Here is a 20,223-nt window from a genome sequence, read left to right on the forward strand (position 1 = left end):
CTGCTTGGAGAAATCTGATTTCATTTTCTGCTTTTTTTTTAGAGCTTTAAAAACATCTTCTTGTCTTGTTCACTTCAGTAGTTTGGGACTATGAGAGCGAACGCACTGTGTGTTTGGTTTTCCTACAAACTTCAATGAGTGAATTTTCATTTTTGGGGTGAACTACTCCTTTAAGACCCTGAAACACCTTTTTTTTTCTCTGAGAACAAATTCCTTGTGTTTTGGAAATTACAACAGTCAAAGCAGTCTGGATATTGGATAATTTGGTTTTGATCTGTCTGACAGGTTCGCCTACACCGTAGCGACCGTCCTGCTCAGCACGCTGGTGCGGCAGCTGAGGCTTCACCAGGTCAAAGGTCAGGTGATGGAGGTGAAGTCTGAGCTGGTGTCCACACCCAAGGACGACACCTGGATCACCGTCAGCAGCAGAAGCTAGAATCAGCACTGAAGAGTCCTAATCTAAAATGCAATATATTTTCTATTCCGATTAAAAAAAAACAAAAACATTACCTGCATTTCATCATTCAGTATTTCTTAAATGTGGATTTGATCTGTTAAAGACTTGACTGAAGATACCTACTGTCCTTTTAACAATACTATTGCTTATAGTAGGTGTCACTTTTTTCAAATGGTGGATGTTTTGCACACAAGTTGCACACTTTTCTCTTTATCTTACCACAGTATTCCCATGGTTGTTGTCTTTCTCGTGAGGCTGTGTGGTTATTGATCGAGCCATGTCACCCTTTCTAAGCCTTAAACCGCATTATTACCTTGACATACCGCGGGTTTAGATAGATCTGCACTTGTTAAAAGCTTCCACCTGTAAAAGGAGAGACACTCAGTGCTTTAATGCTCTACGATGTAGAGAAAAACAAGTTGTGCTGCCTTCTGTTCTTACACACCGCTTTGAACATCAGTATTCCCAATGACACGGCACTTGTCTAACAAAATGTTTTTTTTAATGGATCTGGTAATGCCCACATGGCATTTAGAAATTTAATCTGTTTTTTAAATAAAGAAATATCTTACATATTCCTAAATTTGTATGAATATTTTCTGTGGTTTTGTCTCATTCCAGTCGTTTTATATCGTTTTACATCGTCGTTTCCCCTTAACATTGATCAGGCCAGGTTCAGCCTTCCTGCCTCAAAGAGTTAGATTTTGGTTAATTTCAATGAAGAGTGTTAATGTCACATGTTCCTCAGCCTGCACATTTGTTGGGGAAACACTGGACTGCAGGCAAATTCACACACTTCACTTATTATATGACGTTCCTTTGCTGTTTGATGTAGCTGCCTCTGCATCAGTGATTCCCAAAGTGGAGTCTGGGCTCCTTAAATAGCGAGATCATTACATTATTTTTATTACTACTATTTCATTCACAAAGAATTGGTGCGGAAGAACCTGTAAAATGACATAAGAATCTCAATAACTATAATGAAAAATAGTTATGTAATTATTTGCTAAATCATCTAACCACAAAAAAAAAAAACATCTCACCAGAAGGGGGTCTGTGCTCCAATTCTGTTTAAACATTATTAATTTTGGGAAACCCTGCTCTACATGGGCTGTGGGGGGGCTGCAGTACCGTACAAGGCCGCCGCGGCGCTAGTGAGCCCACACACACCGCTAAAGATGTGAAAATGGCGGAGCTACAAATGCTTCTGGAAGAGGAGATTCCAGCAGGACGAAGCGCACTACTAGACAGTTTCACCAACTTGGAAAGAGTTGCGGAGTACTGCGAAAGCAACTATGTTCAGGTAACTGTCGTCTGTGTGGGCAGGGGCGGCGTGGTTTTTGAGAGACATCACCGGTACAACACGGTGGGCGAAGTGATGCTAGGCTAGCTGTTGCTAACTAGATGCCGATGTGGTGCAGCTTGTTCCTCCAGTCATGTTAGCTAGCCTTGGCTAAACCAAAAACAACCCACATTCAAGCCATTCTAGCTGATAACTAATTCACCATCCGTGGGTTAATTCACCACATTTCTCTTGAGACTTGTTAACGTTGGCGACGGTTTGATATTTTCGATATAACCGTGCCTGTGACTTGCACATCCATCGTGAGCTATGGTGCTAGCTAGTTAGCTTGCTAGCTAGCTCCTCGGCATCACCCACGGTCTAAATAACCAAACAGTCAGAGCCAGCTGGGTCGACGGCACCGTGAAATCAATTTCAGTGCTCTCTGCGGGATCAATCACCGCCGCTGCAGCAGCAAATTGATCAGGCATCCGCCGGGGATGTAGGACGCGTTATCAAGCAAACTTATCTCTGATAGGCTTTTCGTTGACTGAAGTAAAACAGCCATGACAGTTTTTTTTTTTAATCAACAACCACGGTTCATTATGTAGTGCAGAGCTTGACAGATGTGCTGAAACACTGCGAGCTGCTACTACAGCAGCAGTAGCACCATGTATTTGAAATATGCCTTTAATTCCCTGGATTTCTAGCTAAGGTTGGTTATTTCAGACCTTATGCTTCAGGTAGGGAAAGGCAGTGACTAAGTGATGTTACATCTCAGGGTTAAAATGATCTTTTCTATGAAAGATGAATAAAAAATGTTGTGCAAAGGGCTTATCTCGATTTGCATAGCATGCTGGCATGTGGATGTGTGAGAGTTATGCATTACATCCCATTCAGAGCTTTTGATGTGACACACTCTGCAGGATGGGATCATATGCTTGTGATCAGACCCTGTTGCAGATGTAGATGTGGTTATCTGATCTTTTGGGCAGAACCGTCTCTCTAATCTCAAACCTGGGCCTATAATTACAAGATCTGACGTTAGAATCACTGTTACTGAGGAGAGATTCTGACAAGGTGTGATACCGAAATCTGACAGCTTTGAAGAATAGGGCTGATCAGGTCTGACAGGTTGTCCTGGTTCGCAACTTGCTGTCTGGCGGGCTGCCTTGGTTTCTTCTCGCCCTGCAAGGTTTTTCCCACCTGCTGTCAGAAGGATATTGCCGCCTATAGATCAATTGTGAGACAATATTCGTCGCCCGTATGTGTAGTGGAATATTTCTCCTCCTCCTCCTCCTCTCTTTCTCGCCTTTCTATTCTGCTTGCTCCAATATGCAAGGAGTATAAGAGTCAGTCACAGGCAACGTCAGACAAGTCGTTGCTTGTAATATTGATCGAATCTCTACTTATTCTACTGTTTTACCCACTGTAAGTTGCTCTCAATAAGAGCATTGGGTAAATGCCTAAGCTGTAAATGGAAAATCTAATGTGCCTGATTCTTTAATATTTAATTTCATTGTGCTGTATCTGAATTAACATGCCACAGGTGTGTCTTACTCTCATACTGTTATATCTGTGATACATGTATTTCAGGAGTTATTTTGTGATGAATTGTTATAATTTACATTCCTGGTGATTCCCCATTTTCCCTCAACCCGCCTTGTCTACTACTACTTCAGTTAGTGATTTCCAACATTTCCCAGAATGCCTTTTGACAACCTCCAGAGAACGGGCGTGAACTCGCTACATTCAGCTGTGGGTTATATATGTAGGTGGGGAGAGCGATGGCGGAGCGAGAGAAATAGTGAGGTTCTTAATAGAAACACATGTCTTGTCGCTGCATTGCATTCTGGTCTCTCTCCTGCTCCTGTGGGTGGAGAAATTGGTCTCTCTCCTTCTTCTACGATGGATTTCTCCCTGTATGCTTGTTGAATGTCTCTTGGTGCAAAATGTCGGCTCTAGAAAGAAGAAGCCCTCGCTCTTTGATTCTGAGGGGCTGACACCAAAAACCTGACGTTTACCGCTGATGTTTTACATCCTGAAACATTTTCTCATATCAAACTCCACTGGAGCTGCACTGGAAATATCTCGATGTGACGTCACGTTGTCTTCTGTTTGGCCAGTTATCCATGGGAAGAAGAAAAAAAAAAAACACCACCCAACAAGAAAATGAACCCAGAAATGCAAGGTTAATCACCCATAGATGTTTGTTTAGCAGTGTGAGAGTGTTTTAGGTGGATCTCTACCTTTTTTTTTTAAGCGTAATTCAAACACATGCTCCTCTACCCTTCCATCCTTTCTGGCAGGTAACCCATCATCATATACTGTTGTTAAATTCTGCATGGCTGGTAAACCAATAGGATTCATTCGCCGCTGGGGCCAGTTGACCAAAAAATGTCACTTTGCTGCTCTGTCGGAAACATTGGCTTCACCACCCCGAGTTTTGCCACATAACCTGTTTGTCCTCATGCTTTGGGTGTAATTCAGCGACGCGGCCTCCCTCCACTCCCATTTTTTGAAATCATGCTGGTTTATTTGTGGACTGTGTCGAATGGGTAATCAAGGATGCCGTTGTGTGGCATTGATAGCTAATGCTTGCAGTGAGCGGGGGGGGGGGGGGGGGGTGCAAATCCTCGTTGGACAATGGATTGTCTGAGATGTACGCTAGCTTCCTCAGGCTGGGAGTCGAGTCATGGACGCACCAGTGCCGCTTTAAACCCGTCTCCATCTGGTCTGATAACTTCAAGTGTGGGCCGATCCAACACGCTGTTCCAATTCATTATTTCTACCGAACAAGTATAGCTTTAAACCCTTCGTTTTGGAAGGGCTCGATTTGAGATTTAACTAATTTTTCTTTAAAAGTGGAATCTAGCAAAACTCTACTATTGTCTGAATTTAACTTTGTAGCTGAACTGCCAAGGGCTGACCTGCATAAAAAGGATTATAACCAGCCAGAATAATATAATATTCGATATAGCCTACTACGTCTTTTGTAGAAAATATGTCCCCCGCTACCATTCTTCAGTGCTTCTTTGTGTATAGAGTCACAGATAGAAGAGAGAAAGAAGAGACAAGAGCAGATTTGTTGTTGCAGTGTGGCGGGTGACACTTATTGATTTTGCTGCTCGCCGGGTGTTATTTTCGGACGCTGCTCTACATATGAAAGAGGCACAAATTCAAGTCACTTTGCTCTGATTTCCGATGCGAGCGTCGTTCTTGGTACCCGATTGTAATATTTGCAGGGGAACTCTCTGATGCCATTACCTCATTCTGGATCTGGTTTTGGGCCAACATGTGATACCGGATTCAAGGATACCGATTCAAATCTCCTTGGGATTCGATGTCGGGTTGATTGCGCCGGTCTGACACAATGGAGGAAATCTACTTGTAGCGACTTGGCTCCACTAAAAGCAGCAGGTCTGATCGTTTTACAGCTATCAAGGGGATATCATGATGTGTTAAAAAAAAAAAAAAAAAAAAGGCAGGAAGGAAGCGTCCATCTCCCTGCGAACACAGTTTCCCACCAGAAACATTAGCTGATCCATCTGGCCTTTGATGTTCCTGTTTGTGTGCCCACGCTGAGCCCACAGCCGCCCAACCTGCCGCCTGCAAAACTCTGCTTCACACTGGCTGCAGCTGTTAACCTCCTATTAACTACCGTGCTATTAAAGCCATTTTTCACTTTGGTAGAATGTTTTTTCTTTTTTTTTTTTTTCTTTTTTTTTACTTTTCGGGCACTCAAAACAGAGCAGCAGCAGTTAACCTGCAACATGAGAGCGACTGCCACGACTTGCTTTCAGGATTTTTTTTCTCCTTCAGTTCTCAGTATTTCTAGTTGCAGACAGGCAAAAATCACAATTTGACACTAGAGCTGCAACGATTAATCGATTAGTTATCAACTATTAAATTAATCGCCAACTATTTTGATAATCGATTAATCGGTTTGAGTAATTTTTTAAGAAAAACAAGTCAAAATTCTCTGATTCCAGCTTCTTAAATGTGAATATTTTCTGGTTTCTTTACTCCTCTATGACAGTAAACTGAATATCTTTGGGTTGTGGACAAAACAAGACATTTGAGGACGTCATCTTGGGCTTTGGGAAACACTGATCCACATTTTTCACCATTTTCTGACATTTCATAGACCAAACAACTAATCGATTAATCGAGAAAATAATCTACAGATTAATCGACAATGAAAATAATCGTTAGTTGCAGCCCTAAAGTCCATCATGCTGAGATAAAAGAACTAGAATCAGATTTGTTTTGACTCCTAACCTGCTGGATGACAGGTTAAATCTCTGTCCAATAAACAAGCTATACTTGTCAGTCATGTGACTTTTGTTTACAAGCCCCGGTTCGCTTCTAATTGGACAGTGTGAACCTAAACAAACCTAAATATAAACATGCAACAAAGTCAACTTTTCAACTATGGTTTACACCAAAGAAAATGAACTGCGGGTGTGATCGCACCCCAAGAGGCAGAGAGAAATTTGGGATTTCCAGAATATATAATACATAAAATATATCCATATAATACAATCAGAACAGACAACTCCTTCCATCCAAAGGCCACAGTGGCTGGTAAATCCCAAAATTCACCAGCTACCTCCACATATTTTACAGCCAAATTGATTTTTTATAATAGAGCACCTTCTGCCAATGACTGTTGCAGCCCTATTTGACACAAATAAGTTTACCTATTATTTAGTCTAGGTTTTCTAAATCAAAGTAAAGTGGAGCTGGCTACAGGTTCACAGAGTTTCCAGTATTGGTATTTGGCTATTCCTGAAGAAACAGATTTGCTGCCATTCATTCTTGTCCATTATGAAAACCAACAACCACAGAGCGAGAGAATCCATCATGGGAAACATGAAGCCTTCATCTGGTTTGGTCAAACTTTCTGTTTTCCCGTCATTTAATCGAGCCGAGTTGAGTGTTTTCATATCGCCGCTGTGTTACGTTCTGCTCATTTCACCCACAAGAAGAAATGGAAGTCTCCTCCAGGAAATAATCCCTCAAAAACATGCCGACTCTAAAACTTTACTGTCACATCCATGTTTTTTTATTTAGGATGTCTTTATTGGCTGGAACAGCAGTTAATTTCAAGCTGGGTTTGACACCGAAAAGTTTGTATTTAAAAAAACGCACGCACTGCAAAATGATTGGGGTAAATGTAAACTAGCTGTAGACAGAAGTAAATGTGCTCTAGATGTGCTCTTCTCAATGTGGGGTCCGGGGACCACCAGGGGTCCTTGAGGGGGTTCCAGGGGTCCCCAGCAAATGGACGAATTATTAAACTTCACCATTTTTTCATTTACAAGAAGTTAACACAATCAGAGAATGTAGAAGAATGACTGTTTTCATCATAGTGTCTCTGTTATCTCTCTACCTACAATACAGATAGTCATGGGATTCTGGACAAAATCATATCTAACAATAAAAATATTCTCAGGTTTGGGTCTGAGAGACAAAATCTCATCAAACGGGGGTCCGTGGCTCTAATGTGGACTAAATTAGGGGTCCTTGATATGAAAAAGGTTGAGTATCCCTGCTCTAGATGACACCGGTCTTCTCCTTTTCCAGTCACCAGACAAGCACCGGGCGCTGGAGGAGACCAAGAACTACACCACCCAGTCTCTGGCCAGCGTAGCCTACCTGATCAACACGCTGGCCAACAATGTCCTCCAGATGCTGGACATCCAGGCCTCACAGCTCCGCCGCATGGAGTCCTCCATCAACCACATCTCTCAGGTAGGCAGCCAGCGGCCCACGTTAACGTTTGGTCGACTCAAAAATGACCTGCCGAGAGCAATTCAGTGCTATTTTGTGTATAGAAATCAGGCATTGTGTTGAATATTCAGTAGAGCAGATTTAGAGGTTTAATTAAAAACCTCTGCAACAGCATTCAGATTGCAAGAGAGCATTTTGAAGCACACACACACACACACACACACAACCACAGGCTTATTCCTGGGATGAAATTGGTGTTAAATTTTATTTAAATTGGTATGAGGATGTTTTAAAAAAAAAAGTCTTTAATTTAACTTGGAGAAACCTTGCTATATCTGTAGAACATGGATTAGATCATTTCTAGGTCTTAAAACTTTGAAACTTTCTCAAAAAACATCCGGAAAATAATTCAAAAGCTTGCTCTCAATAAACATAAGACTCCCCTTTTTATATAGTTGTAAATCCACCATCATTTCTTAGAATGTGATACTTGTTATTGTGAAGAAGTATCATCATACATCATATTGAAAACCAAATTTGGTGAAGAATTTGTCTGGGGGAAAAGTGCCGAATTTTCAAATGGGAAATGAGCGAGAGCCTTGTGAATGGCATGGGTTTTCTAGAGAAGGTTCACACATCATACATGTACATGTAAATTGCAACATGTCTCACTTGTTTGCTTGTTGGGGCGGCTGCACAAAATTCTTTTTATTGCAATATTTTTGGCAGATTTTGTGATTGGGATATGGTTTGCTATGCATGAGGACACAGCTTTTTTTTTTGTAATTTCCTTTTTCAGTATTCAAAAAAATGCACATAAATTGGGATGCGGGAATGATACTGCATGAATCAGATGGTCAGTTTGAATAAAAGGAACGATTTTGCCCAACATGCATCTACATAGATTTGCATGAATCTTGCACAGCACTAGAACACTTTAGTTTGGAAGCTTTCTGAAACATCTGTCCTCTGACTCTGGCGATTTGAAAATTGCAGTGGTCAGTATATTTTTGCAATTAATTTGTGCAGCTGTACTACTAGTGTTTCAGTACAAGAGAGCTGTTAAATGGAAGAAAACGCCCCCCCTCCCCTCCCCTCTCCCCTCTCCCCTCTGCGTCTCTCCCCCCAGACGGTGGACATCCACAAAGAGAAGGTGGCCAGGCGGGAGATCGGCATCCTCACCACCAACAAGAACACCTCCCGCACACACAAGATCATCGCCCCGGCCAATCCCGAGAGGCCCGTGCGCTACATCCGCAAGCCCATCGACTACAGCCTGCTGGACGACATGGGCCACGGAGTCAAGGTAGGTTTCACCGAACGCTCGTTTTGTTCCCATCCTCTTTAATTCTACTAATTAGAGATAATGGGAGATTCACTGCAGCAAATCCAAATGGGCTTTTGGAGGTCGAATGAGCGCCATTGGGTTTCAGTGATGACTGGTAATGTGTAAAAAAAAAAAAAAAAAGATGAATGATCCAGGTTTTTCACCAGGATGTGTCGTAGAAGTGCTAAAATTATGTAATAGTAGTAGAATGGGCTGTAAGAGGAAATGTAAGAGGAAAGGAACTAGTCTGGCAGCTGAATCTCGAACCACAAGCTGGTCTGGAAAGTCTGCAAGCATTTGGAAAGTTGATAAATCTAAGGCTTTGAAAAGGATTTAAACATTGCACAAGAAGTCTGAAAACACACACTGTCCATCAAAAGTGTGGGGACACACTTAAATACATCAGCATGTTTTCTTTGTCGGTTTGCAATAACTTCACCCCATTAAAGACTAACTAGATTTAGTTTGAGGAAAACAAAGTGTAATTATGCAGATATTTGTAACGATAACACTAAAACAATTAACCTATGCATTCACAAAAAAAACCTCCTTAGCAGCTGTAACTAACAGTCAGACGCTCTGCCATGAAAAACCTTCTATTCAGACTAAAGAAAACACTTTGATGAACATGTTGAATAAATACATCCAAACTATTCGTAAATGGCTATTTCGTTAACAAAAGCATTGCAGGCATTTTTTTCCCCTTACTTCTGCATTGAAAAATGAATTGATGAACTGAGAAAATAAAATGGTGCTTTGAAAATGTAGAAAAGGCAAGATGTCCCCAAACATTTGACAGGCGGTGTGGCTGTAAACCCACTTGTCATTTCACATTTGTTGTGAAGTTTAATCCTCACCTATAGAGTGATGAGTTATTTTCCCCACCCGCTATCAGCACACATCGTATTGAACGCTCACCAAGATGTTCAACCCCAGTCAATACATTAAAGTCTGGAAGAAGTATGGATTTTTGAAATGGGAATCTGTGTAGGGATTGTGTGTGTCGACTCAGACTTGTCGGTGTGGGCGAATCGCTGCGGCAGATCCAACGGAAAGGTCTCTTAGAGGTGAAATAAGCACTATTGGGTTTCAGTGATGACAGGTAATGTAAAAGCAAGATGAATGATTCAGGCTTTTCAGCAGGGTGGGAAATTAACCTCAGCAAGGAGCCAAATGATACTAAATTGTGTCTGTAGCTGGTAGCAGCCACTGCTAACAGATTCCTATCCAATGATCTATTTAGCTGGTAAAACAGTGGCTGAAGTTTGGTAAGATAGTTTCCCACCCGTTTTTATTCAGAAGGTAGTTTTCTTCATATCTAGCAGTGGTGGAAGAAGTACTCAGATCTTTTACTTAAGTAAAAGTAGAAATAACACAGTATAAAAATACTCTGTTACAAGTAAAAGTCCTGCATTCAAAATGTTACTTAAGTAAAAGTACAAAAGTATTAGCATCAAAATGTACTTAAAGCAACTCTGAAATGTAGTGGAGTAGAAGTATAAAGTATCATAAAATGGTAATACTCAAGTAAACAACTCAAAATTGTACCTCAAAAAGTACAGTATTCGAGTAAATGTACTTAGTTACTTTCCACCTCTGATATCTAGGCATTGCCTTGTTCCTCGGCCTTACAAAGACAGGTGGATCTCAATGTTTTCTGTTGTTGCTTGCTGTATAAATACTACGTGCTATGGTGTCATTTTTTTCCCTCTCCCCATTTGCACACTAACCCACTGATTTCTTCTCTTTTCTCTCTCTTTCTGCTTGCCTAATTATCTTTTAAAAACCAACCTTAGTGGTTGCTAAGGTTTAAGGTAAGAATTTCAAAGTAAGCACAGTATGAAGGAGGGGGGTGGGAGGGGCTTTGATGCAGAATCGTTTGTGTTTGTTGTTGTTTTGTTTTTTTTTGTTTGTGTTGGAGCCATGGAGTTGCTGCTGTGGTGGCGGATTTTTCCATGGCTGCGTGTTAAGGAGTTTGTTTGCTTACTCAGTTAAAGACAGGCTTGGGTTGTGAAGGTTTTTATTATGTTTTTTTTTTATGTACCGCCTCATAAGTGCTGTGGTTAATCGACATTTCCCCCCCCCCCTCCCCCCACCAACAGGCCAGTGCCCAGAACATGAAGGCCGGAGCGGGCGGACTCCCTCGCACCAACCCCCCCACACAGAAGCCCCCCAGCCCCCCCATGACAGGGAAGGGCACCCTTGGGTATGTAAAGTGCGCCGGCGTCCGGGCCGCTGGTCGGACAGACGCGAGGAGCCCAGAGTTAACGTCTGTCAGAGTGTAGCTGTGTGTTTGTGGCTTCGGTAAAGTAACCGCGAGCCCCAGAGACGGGCCTGGTTTCTCTCGGTTTCATCACCACCCTCTTACCTCCTCGTTTAATTAGCGTCCTTGGGGTGATTTAAAATGGATTTCGATGCCGGTTTTCATCACAGTGGTATTCTTTGTTTTAGTTTATCTGCGCTGGTTGGGAGTCTCCCTCTCTAGGAAGCCCCCAGCGCTGATTTGTGCCATTCTCTCTTCCTCTCCTTGTGTAGCAGAGACTTTCACATCAAACTTCATGCTAAAATTTGGCTTTGTAATGTTTACTTGCCCACATGCAAACACATTATACCTCTGAAACTGGCGGCACCAGGCGCTACTGGCACTACTGTGGCTTTTTGGTTCACCAAAGACAAAGAAATAACATGAGAGACAGTTTTATTCATTCATTCATTTATTTTATGAATGACCCACTCATGGGAGGGCTGGAGCCTATCCCAGCATGCATTGTGTAGAAGGCAGAGAACACCCTGGACACAGATACCGGTCTTTCACATAGGACCCGGGTCGCTCTGCACTCGCTGCTTGTTAAAAACTCTTGTTCAGGGAAGTCGGTTTTGGAAAATGAAAACGTTTTCAAAAAGCAGGGAGAAGAGCCAGTTCTAGCTCATTATCTCTAGATGTAGAATATGCCTAGGTAACAGAAAATATACCTAATCCCCCCCCTGCATTTTTACACACACCTGGTGTGCTCACAAAAAGCTTTTCTACCAATGCCAGACTTGCATAATTTGGGGGAAATTACGATACCCAGAATCAAACGTTCCTCTATTTTCTTTCCCTTTTCTGACCGTCTTCCTTTGTTGGTGCCAAGCTGGATGCAGCACATGCAAAAAATATGTTCATGCTTGGTGCGGAGTGGTGAAGCTATCGCATCCCAGGTGAAAGCTATAGACTAGGGCTGGGCGGTATGGACCAAAAATCATATCTCGGTATTTTCTACGAAGTAGACTAAATGTTCAGTTGTAAGTAGGGCTGGTCGATATGGACAAAATCAAATATCACAATATTTTTGACCTAATACCTCGATATCAATATTGCAACAATATCGTAGGGATGACTATTGGTACTTTAACAAAATATTTACACAATGAGATTTTTGTTAAATAATCATCAGTAATGTGGATATAATGACTAAGTGGGTAAAGGCAAATAATAGAACAGCTAGAACAGTCTGGTAAGTTCAGAAAATGACATCACTTTACTGTAATGCAGCCTTTAAAACCAGGAAAAGACACTTATGCCATATCACGATATTACCATATCCAAAATCTAAGGTGATATCTACTCTCATATCACGTTATCGATATAATATCGATATATTGCCCAGCCCTACTATAGACTATCACGCTCGCATACATTTTTATAGGCAATTTAGAGTCTCCGGTCCACCTGACTTGCATGTGTTTGGACTGTGGGAGGAAACCGGAGCACATGGAGGAAACCGCATGCAAACACGGGAAGAACATGCAAACTCCGTCTTGCAGTGAGGTGACGGTGCCGCCCCGAGCCGGGTTTAAATGTTTTACAGAAGTAAAGGCTGCTTCAAACATTAAACTGCCAAATTTCAGCAAACAGTTTGACATGGTGTTCTGGATAAGAAAAGAGGACGGCGTGTTTTGGATCCAGGAAGCCCCTCATGCTGCGGCTGAGGGTCACACACACACACACACACACACACACCCCCTCCCCCAGAACATCATGCAGGTAGCGAGCTCTCTGATCTCCCCACCCTCGACCTTTCATTGGCATTTATCTAATGCCAGGACACAGGAGGACTATTATCACCAAAGGGCACACGCAGAATTTCAACTGTTCTTGATCGTAGTAATCAGGGTGGGAAAATACCAGCAGCCACAAGTCAAACGAGGGTAAATTTCTTTGACTGTGACCGGTCTGTTTGTCCAGCTGTCGGCCATTTTGGCAGGTAAACAGTCATTGGCAGAAGGTGCTCTATTATAAAAAATCAATTTGGCTGTAAAATATGTGGAGGTAGCTGGTGAATTTTGGGATGTACCAGCCACTGTGGCCTTTGGATGGAAGGAGTTGTCTGTTCTGATTGTATTATATGGATATATTTTATGTATTATATATTCTGGAAATCCCAAATTTCTCTCTGCCTGTTGGGGTGCGATCACACCCGCAGTTCATTTTCTTTGGTGTAAACCATAGTTGAAAAGTTGACTTTGTTGCATGTTTATATTTAGGTTCGTTTAGGTTCACACTGTCCAATTAGAAGCAAACCGGGGCTTGTAAACAAAAGTCACATGACTCACAAGTAGCTTGTTTATTGGACAGAGATTTAACCTGTCATCCAGCCAGGTTAGGAGTCAAAACAAATCTGATTCTAGTTCTTTTATCTCAGCATGATGGACTTTAGGGCTGCAACTAACGATTATTTTCATTGTCGATTATTTTCTTGATTAATCGATTAGTTGTTTGGTCTATAAAATGTCAGAAAATGGTGAAAAATGTGGATCAGTGTTTCCCAAAGCCCAAGATGACGTCCTCAAATGTCTTGTTTTGTCCACAACCCAAAGATATTCAGTTTACTGTCATAGAGGAGTAAAGAAACCAGAAAATATTCACATTTAAGAAGCTGGAATCAGAGAATTTTGACTTATTTTTCTTAAAAAATTACTCAAACTGATCAATCGATTATCAAAATAGTTGGCGATTAATTTAATAGTTGACAACTAATCGATTAATCGATTAATCGTTGCAGCTCTAGTCAAAACAAATCTGATTCTACTAGTTCCTTTATCTCAGCATGATGGACTTGTCTGTCTCTTCTTCTGTGGTGTTCATACCAGTTGAGAACACATGAAGAAACAGCTGAATGTGAGCATCAGTCCAGGCTGCTGTTTGACCTCCCTGACCTTGGTTCATTTTGTTCTGCTAGTCTCCAAGGAGGAGGAACTGCTGGCTATCAGATGTCAACATCCGTCTCCTTCTTACCCATAAAACCTTGGGGTCGTTTGTCATTTGGCTGATGACGAGTATTAGTTTCCCGCCCTGATCACACTCCTGTGACTCAGTCTAGGATAGAGGTTATTATGGGCTGGATGAAGAGAATATTGTGCGCTGTGTCTGTCAGAGAGACTCATCAGATCCAAAATGGAGAAGTTATCTGTTGATGTTTTGTGTTTTATGTTTGTCTGACTGTTGAAGGTATCTTTTATCCCACAGGGACTCTGTGCTCAAAACATTGTGTTCAGTGTCACTCCCGGGACCTGCCTGGGCGTCAAGTGCTGTTTGACTTTCTGTGTGTGTGTGTATGTGTGTGTGTGTGTGTGTGTTTGTATGTCTGCCCCTTTTCCATGACCTTCGTTTGTGTGTGAGTATGTGTGTGCCTGCCCCTGCTTATTGACCTTCAGAGGTGTGTGTGTGTGTGTGTGTGTGTGTGTGTGTTTGTGTGTCCCTGTGCCTCCAAGACGCATGCCGGTCGACCACAGCTCCAAACCTCCATGACACGCCCTCTGCCCCAGTCTGTGGCTATGGGCGGACATCTTATTCGTGATTTTTAATTTCATTATTATTTCTTTAAATCTCACTCAATATTATTAAGCTTCTACGATTTTATTTCCTTTTTGTTTTTTTACTTTTGACTGTGTGTGACCCAACCCCCCCCCCCCCCACTCCTGGCTGCCCCATATTTTCCATAGCAACGTTTTGCCATAGCAACAGTGCTCAGAGTTGGGTCACCCCACGATGTCAGCTGGGAAATTTACATGCCAGTTCATCTTTACAGGCCTAGATCAACAAATCTCAGGGTTATGTTTTCTTTTTCCCCCATAAAAAAACACAGGACATCTTCAGGTTAGCGCTGCTGTCGGGTAAAAAAAAAAAAAACACCGTACTGTTTTTCTGTGACTTTCTTGTCCGGAGCGACTTGCAACAAGTGTGCTGGCAGGGGGTCATGGTCTTGCTAAAGGGCACTTAGGCAGGACAGATGAGTATTGCAGAGCACAAACCTCTGTACTTTCCATTATGTGATTGTCATTTGAACGTTTCGTGACCCTCTGGGCCGCTGAAAAACCCTTTTGTATCATTTCAGAAACACTTGAGTCTAGCTGAGTTTCCATCTTTTTTTCTTTTTCTATTTAAAAGAAAGCTGAATGGAAATGGCAAAATTTGCTAAAATTCCCTCAATAATGTAAAAAAAAAAATGTTTTTAGGCTTGCTTGAAACAGATTTTTTTTTGTCAAAGAAGTTATCTGATAAATAATGATGGCAGTGGATTTGTCGAATTGTAAAGGACATAAGCTTGGCATGATCAGCCAGGCAAATATTTCTCTCATTGCACAACACTCAGTGTGGCTTTAGACATTCCTCCATCACTGCAGCTGTTAATTTATGACACTAGGCTACCTCGCCATCTTTGCGGTTTGTCTCAGTGGTGTTTGTCGCAGATTTCCTCTCTGGGATCTGGATCTTTTTTTGGTCACTTCCACAAATACTTCTTCATACCACAAAGACTCGATACGACTCTTCTTTCTTTTCTTCTTTAATTAATTGAAGTCTCCGTAGTTTAAGATCCTCTCAGTGTGGCGTTACAGAGGCTCGTCCTCGGTGTAAGACGTTATGAAACACTGTCAGTAAAATAGTTGTCCAGCACACAACCTCCCCAGAAACATCACACACCTGTCGCTCCCTGTCATGCCCAGTACTAACACTGATAGTTGGATGGAAGCACAGCAGAGAAGACAGTAGGCGTTCTCATCCTCACTCCAGACAGTCGTTTTCCAGAAGTGTGTTTTTTTTTTTTGTTTTTTGTTTTTTTTTATCCGACAGCAGTGATAGCGAGCCGTCCTCCGACACCTGTGGACTCACCTGACCAGCCCCGATGTTCCACCACCTGTCACACCCCGTTTTTTAAGTTTGCACCTGTTTGTTTCTTGCTCTCCTCCTCCCTCCTCCTTCCTCCTCCCCCCCCCCCCTCCCCCACACTTCTCTGTGGATGCCCCTCCCCTCCGACTCCCTGTCCTCCTGACCCTCTCGCAGGCGCCACTCCCCCTATAGGACGCTTGAGCCGGTGCGTCCGCCCGTTGTCCCTAACGACTACGTCTCGAGCCCGACACGCAACATGGCGCCCCCCCAGCAGAGCCCTGCACGCACTGCATCCGTTAATCAGAGGAACCGCACGTACAGGTACCCCCTCCCCCGCCCCCCCTTCCTTCCCAGCATGCCTCTCTATACTTCTGAAACACGCCCCCCCCCCCACACCCCTTTCCCCTCCTCCTCCCCCTTTCTTCCTCTCCTCTCCTAAGCAGCAGCACACTTAAAATGAGAGAACATGCCTTGCCCCTTCTTCCTCTGTGAATTGACCCCTTCTGACAGTTTGTCCGCCCCAACTTAGAGACTGTAATCACTTTTACTCCCACCTCCTTTTTCTTTTCGCACCTAATCTCACTCACAGATTTGACCAACGTTAACAGGTCCAGCTCCCAAGGAATCATGTAAAGATCCCCCCCACCTGTACCTGCTCTCCTCTTCGGCACAGATAAATGAGGACGAGGTAGAGACTGAGAGCTGTATTTAGCACGGCGAGACGCAGGTTCCTATGGTAATAGTCGTTAAATAGGCAGCGTCGCCCCCGCAGTCCTGTCAACCCAATGTCAGCTCGTCTCCCAAGACGAGACTCTTTTCTTCCCCGAACACGCACAGATATTCATAGATTCCCCTGCCTGCCGTGACAGAAGTAAAAGCACGGGGTTTGTGGCGGGTGGCGGGGGGGAGGGGAAAAAACAACACGGAAAGTTTTGTCAGTGCGCCCATCTGTTCCACTTAGAGGCACCGAAGGGTCCGATGGCCGGATGATTTTTATTTATGTTTTTGGGGCCGGATCTAGATGAGACGATTTTTTTCCCTGACTCTCCTCTCAGCACGAGTCTTTACCTCCACCGCTCCATCCATAGCTCATTTTATCCATCTCTCAGCCATGCGCTCTCTTCTGTCTTCACCAAGTCTGCTACATGTGTCTGGACGCTTCCTCCTTTTCATGGCGTTTTTTTATTTTTTTTATATATATATCTCTGTCTTTTGTCTCTACTGCGTCACCTGTCAGAGCTCAGTGTCATGTGTCCTTGGTGAGGCTTCCAGCTCCTTTTTATCGCTGTGACATGGTCATTCCAAAGGCATAACGGCTCATGCAAACGCATCCGATGCTCTTGGGAGGGGAGGGGAGGGGGAGGGGGAAGAGGGGGGAAGGGGGGTGAGGCCGCACTGACAGTCTGGTCGGGGTTTAATAGGAAGCCAGGCGACAGAATAGGACCTGAACGCGCTGAACTCAGCTGAACTGGACTGTGCTGCTCTGGCCTTGGCTGCACATCCAGCATTTTGTTGCAGTTGGGAACACGAGAGACGGGATAATAAAGATTAATGAGGTGAAGAGTTTCGTTCCAAAATGAGATGTCCACCCTTAGGAGGAAAATAACACTTGACTGCTCGAATAAAAGTAAAGCACGTTATGGTTCGCTATTAAGTTTGGGAGTCATCTTAGGACCTTTGCCTGCAAAACAGGACAGTTGGAGGATGGAGACTCATCTTTGTCCTTGAAAAGTTGATTGAATTACAGGAAGCGACATTTTGCCAAAATGGATCGCGTTTTGAAATGAAACCCTTCTCATGTAGAATGATGTGAACAGGAATGGCGAGGCCAGTGCAATACAGTCGCAAAATCCGCAGTGTTTACCAGAGCTTCTGAGTGTGCAGCAGTGTGTGTGTGTGTGTGTGTGTGTGTGTGTGTGTGTGTGTGTGTGTGAGCGTGTGCATGTAGTCTGACGTGTGTGTTGCTGCCCTCCCATCAGCAGTGGGAGCAGCGGAGGCAGCCACCCCAGCAGCAGTCGCAGCAGCAGCCGGGAGAACAGCGGCAGCGGCAGCGTGGGCGTGCCCATCGCCGTGCCGACCCCGGCCCCGCCCACCGCCTTCCCAGGTAACGTACACCCCCCCCCCCCACCCCCACCCCCGCCTCCCGTTTTCTTCCCGAGCAGGTGGATCTCAGCGCGCCTGAAACTAGCGTGACTAAGCTCGACTAATCTGTGTTCAGTCTCCAGGGTTCCTACATTAAGTCTGGAAAAGTCTGAAATGGATTTGATCGGTCTTGAAAAAGTCTGGAAAAGTCTGGAGAAATACTTTGACTGCGAGAACCGCTAATTTTGCATAATTGTCGACCCACTGCCGTTTCATTTGGTGTAGTAAATAATAATCTTCTGCTATGGAGTTATGCGGCCTTGTTCAGTGATTTTCAGTTATGTGCCATCAAAGCCCAAAAGTCTCCAACAAAAATATAAACGCATATTACTCGGTTAAAGTTCATATAAGGAAAAAATGATCCAACTGAAAGAAAGTCGCGGATATAAACAAATTTATGCACAAAATTTGAGAGAAATAAGCTTTTTTGTGGAAATAATTACGGGATATTTTATTTTATTTTGTGAAACATGGGACCGAAACCTGTTGAATTGATGTTTTTGCTCAGTTTAATGTGAAATCAGCTGCTGTAGTGTTTGCTTAGAATAAAACCCTGCAGACTTTTGGGCCTCCATGACACTTAACACTGTCAGCATTCTTCATACTGACAACCGACATAAATCCTCAACTCTGGTCAAGAAATTAAAGTCTGGAAGAAGCGAGGAATTTTGAAAGGGAACATGTGTAGGAACCCTGGATCTAGCTTCACTAGAACCCTTTCCTCCCCTCTGACTGTTATCTTGTCTTTACCTCCCTCTCCTCTCTTTTCCCTCCTTTCCTTATCTTCTCTTTACCTTTTCCGCCCCCCCCCCCCCCCCTCGCCTCCGACGCCGCCTCAGGTACAGCCCCCGCCCCCTCCAACCCGGCTAAGCCCCCCCCAAACACCGCCACCTCCGCCACCACCCCCGGCCCCCCCACCACCGCCCTAGACGGCCCCCCACAGGCCCCCAACCCCCCTGTAGAGGTCCCGCCTGTGCCCCCGCCCCCTCCCCAGCTCCCCGCCTCCGTGGCCCCCACTAACACGGGCCCCGCTGCTTTCGGCACCCCCGCACAAGGTGAGTGTCCCCTGTTGGGACGACCTCCGAAGCTCACCCACCCACATCCCGCCTCCCCGGACGTTTCCCATCCACAGGCATGTCGTCACCCTGGATGTTTCACTGGTTGTGTCCGACAGCTCACACTGCCAATTGAGTTTTTTTGGCCTAGAAAGATGCTAGGAGATAATTATAAAGATAAAGATAATTGCAGAATAATTAAGCCATTTGCTGGATGCTTTTATCCAAAGCACCAAGCATCTTTGGAACAGTTTATACTAGGGCTGCAGCTAACGATTATTTTCATTGTCGATTAATCTGTCGATTATTTTCTCGATTTAATCAATTAGTTGTTTGGTCTATAAAATGTCAGAAAATGGTGAAAAATGTGGATCAGTGTTTCCCAAAGCCCAAGATGACGTCCTCAAATGTCTTGTTTTGTCCACAACCCAAAGATATTCAGTTTACTGTCATAGAGGAGTAAAGAAACCAGAAAATATTTACATTTAAGAAGCTGGAATCAGAGAATTTTGACTTATTTTTCTTAAAAAATTACTCAAATCGATTATCAAAATAGTTGGCGATTAATTTAATAGTTGACAACTAATCGATTAATCGTTGCAGCTCTAGTTTATACAAACTTTGGAGCGTTTATTCCTTTACTTTGGCTCGTTTGGTCAGGTGAGGATGTCATTGTGACTCTGGTGGCACCAAATAACGGCACAGAGACGCCTGGAAATGCGAGTCTCGGTCCTCTTAACAAGAGAACTGTGGAGTGAGAAGGAAATGACCCCAAAACACAAGGATTTATGGGAGTAAGGTCCATCATGCTTAGCTAAAGTTGCAGGGACTAGCATCAGATTTGTTTTGACTCCTCCCACTGCCAAAACCTCTAACCTGGCAGGAGGACAGGTCGCTAAAAACTCTGTCCAGTAAACAAGCTATTTAAGTAATGTGACTTATTTTTTTTTACAATCCCTGGTTCACCTCTAATTGGGAGTCGAAACGAACCAAAACTGTGGTTGGACCAAAGAAAACAAACTATAGGTGTGATTCTTTTCAGTCATCCAGGTAGTAAGATTCCCAAAAAATACA

General features: G+C 43.5%; 2 protein-coding genes across 3 annotated transcripts in view; both read left to right on the forward strand.

The window, feature by feature from the left end:
- The window catches only part of cyp20a1 (cytochrome P450, family 20, subfamily A, polypeptide 1), a 14,547-nt gene extending 13,530 nt beyond the window's left edge, over window positions 1–1,017 (forward strand). For both annotated transcript variants that reach the window (XM_071530553.1, XM_071530551.1), the window contains exon 13: window positions 286–1,017. In XM_071530553.1, coding sequence (XP_071386654.1) covers window positions 286–436 — 151 coding nt within the window. In that variant the 3' untranslated portion in view covers window positions 437–1,017. The remainder of the gene's footprint in view (window positions 1–285) is intronic.
- A 616-nt stretch (window positions 1,018–1,633) lies between these two features.
- Window positions 1,634–19,149, forward strand: abi2b (abl-interactor 2b; the record flags this gene model as incomplete). The annotated part of the gene is made up of 8 exons (XM_071530559.1): window positions 1,634–1,760; window positions 7,329–7,496; window positions 8,605–8,781; window positions 10,599–10,616; window positions 10,905–11,008; window positions 16,127–16,273; window positions 17,932–18,056; window positions 18,934–19,149. Coding segments are annotated over exons 1-8 (1,072 nt in total), but the record flags the coding sequence as incomplete, so codon positions are not given.
- Between the last annotated feature and the right edge of the window lie 1,074 nt (window positions 19,150–20,223).

This window comes from Centroberyx affinis, unplaced genomic scaffold (assembly GCF_046629955.1).
Source record: "Centroberyx affinis isolate AG114_WGS23_722 - 3 ecotype Tasmania unplaced genomic scaffold, CSIRO-AGI_Caff_v1 ptg001938l_1, whole genome shotgun sequence".
In the NCBI taxonomy this organism is placed as follows: domain Eukaryota; kingdom Metazoa; phylum Chordata; class Actinopteri; order Beryciformes; family Berycidae; genus Centroberyx; species Centroberyx affinis.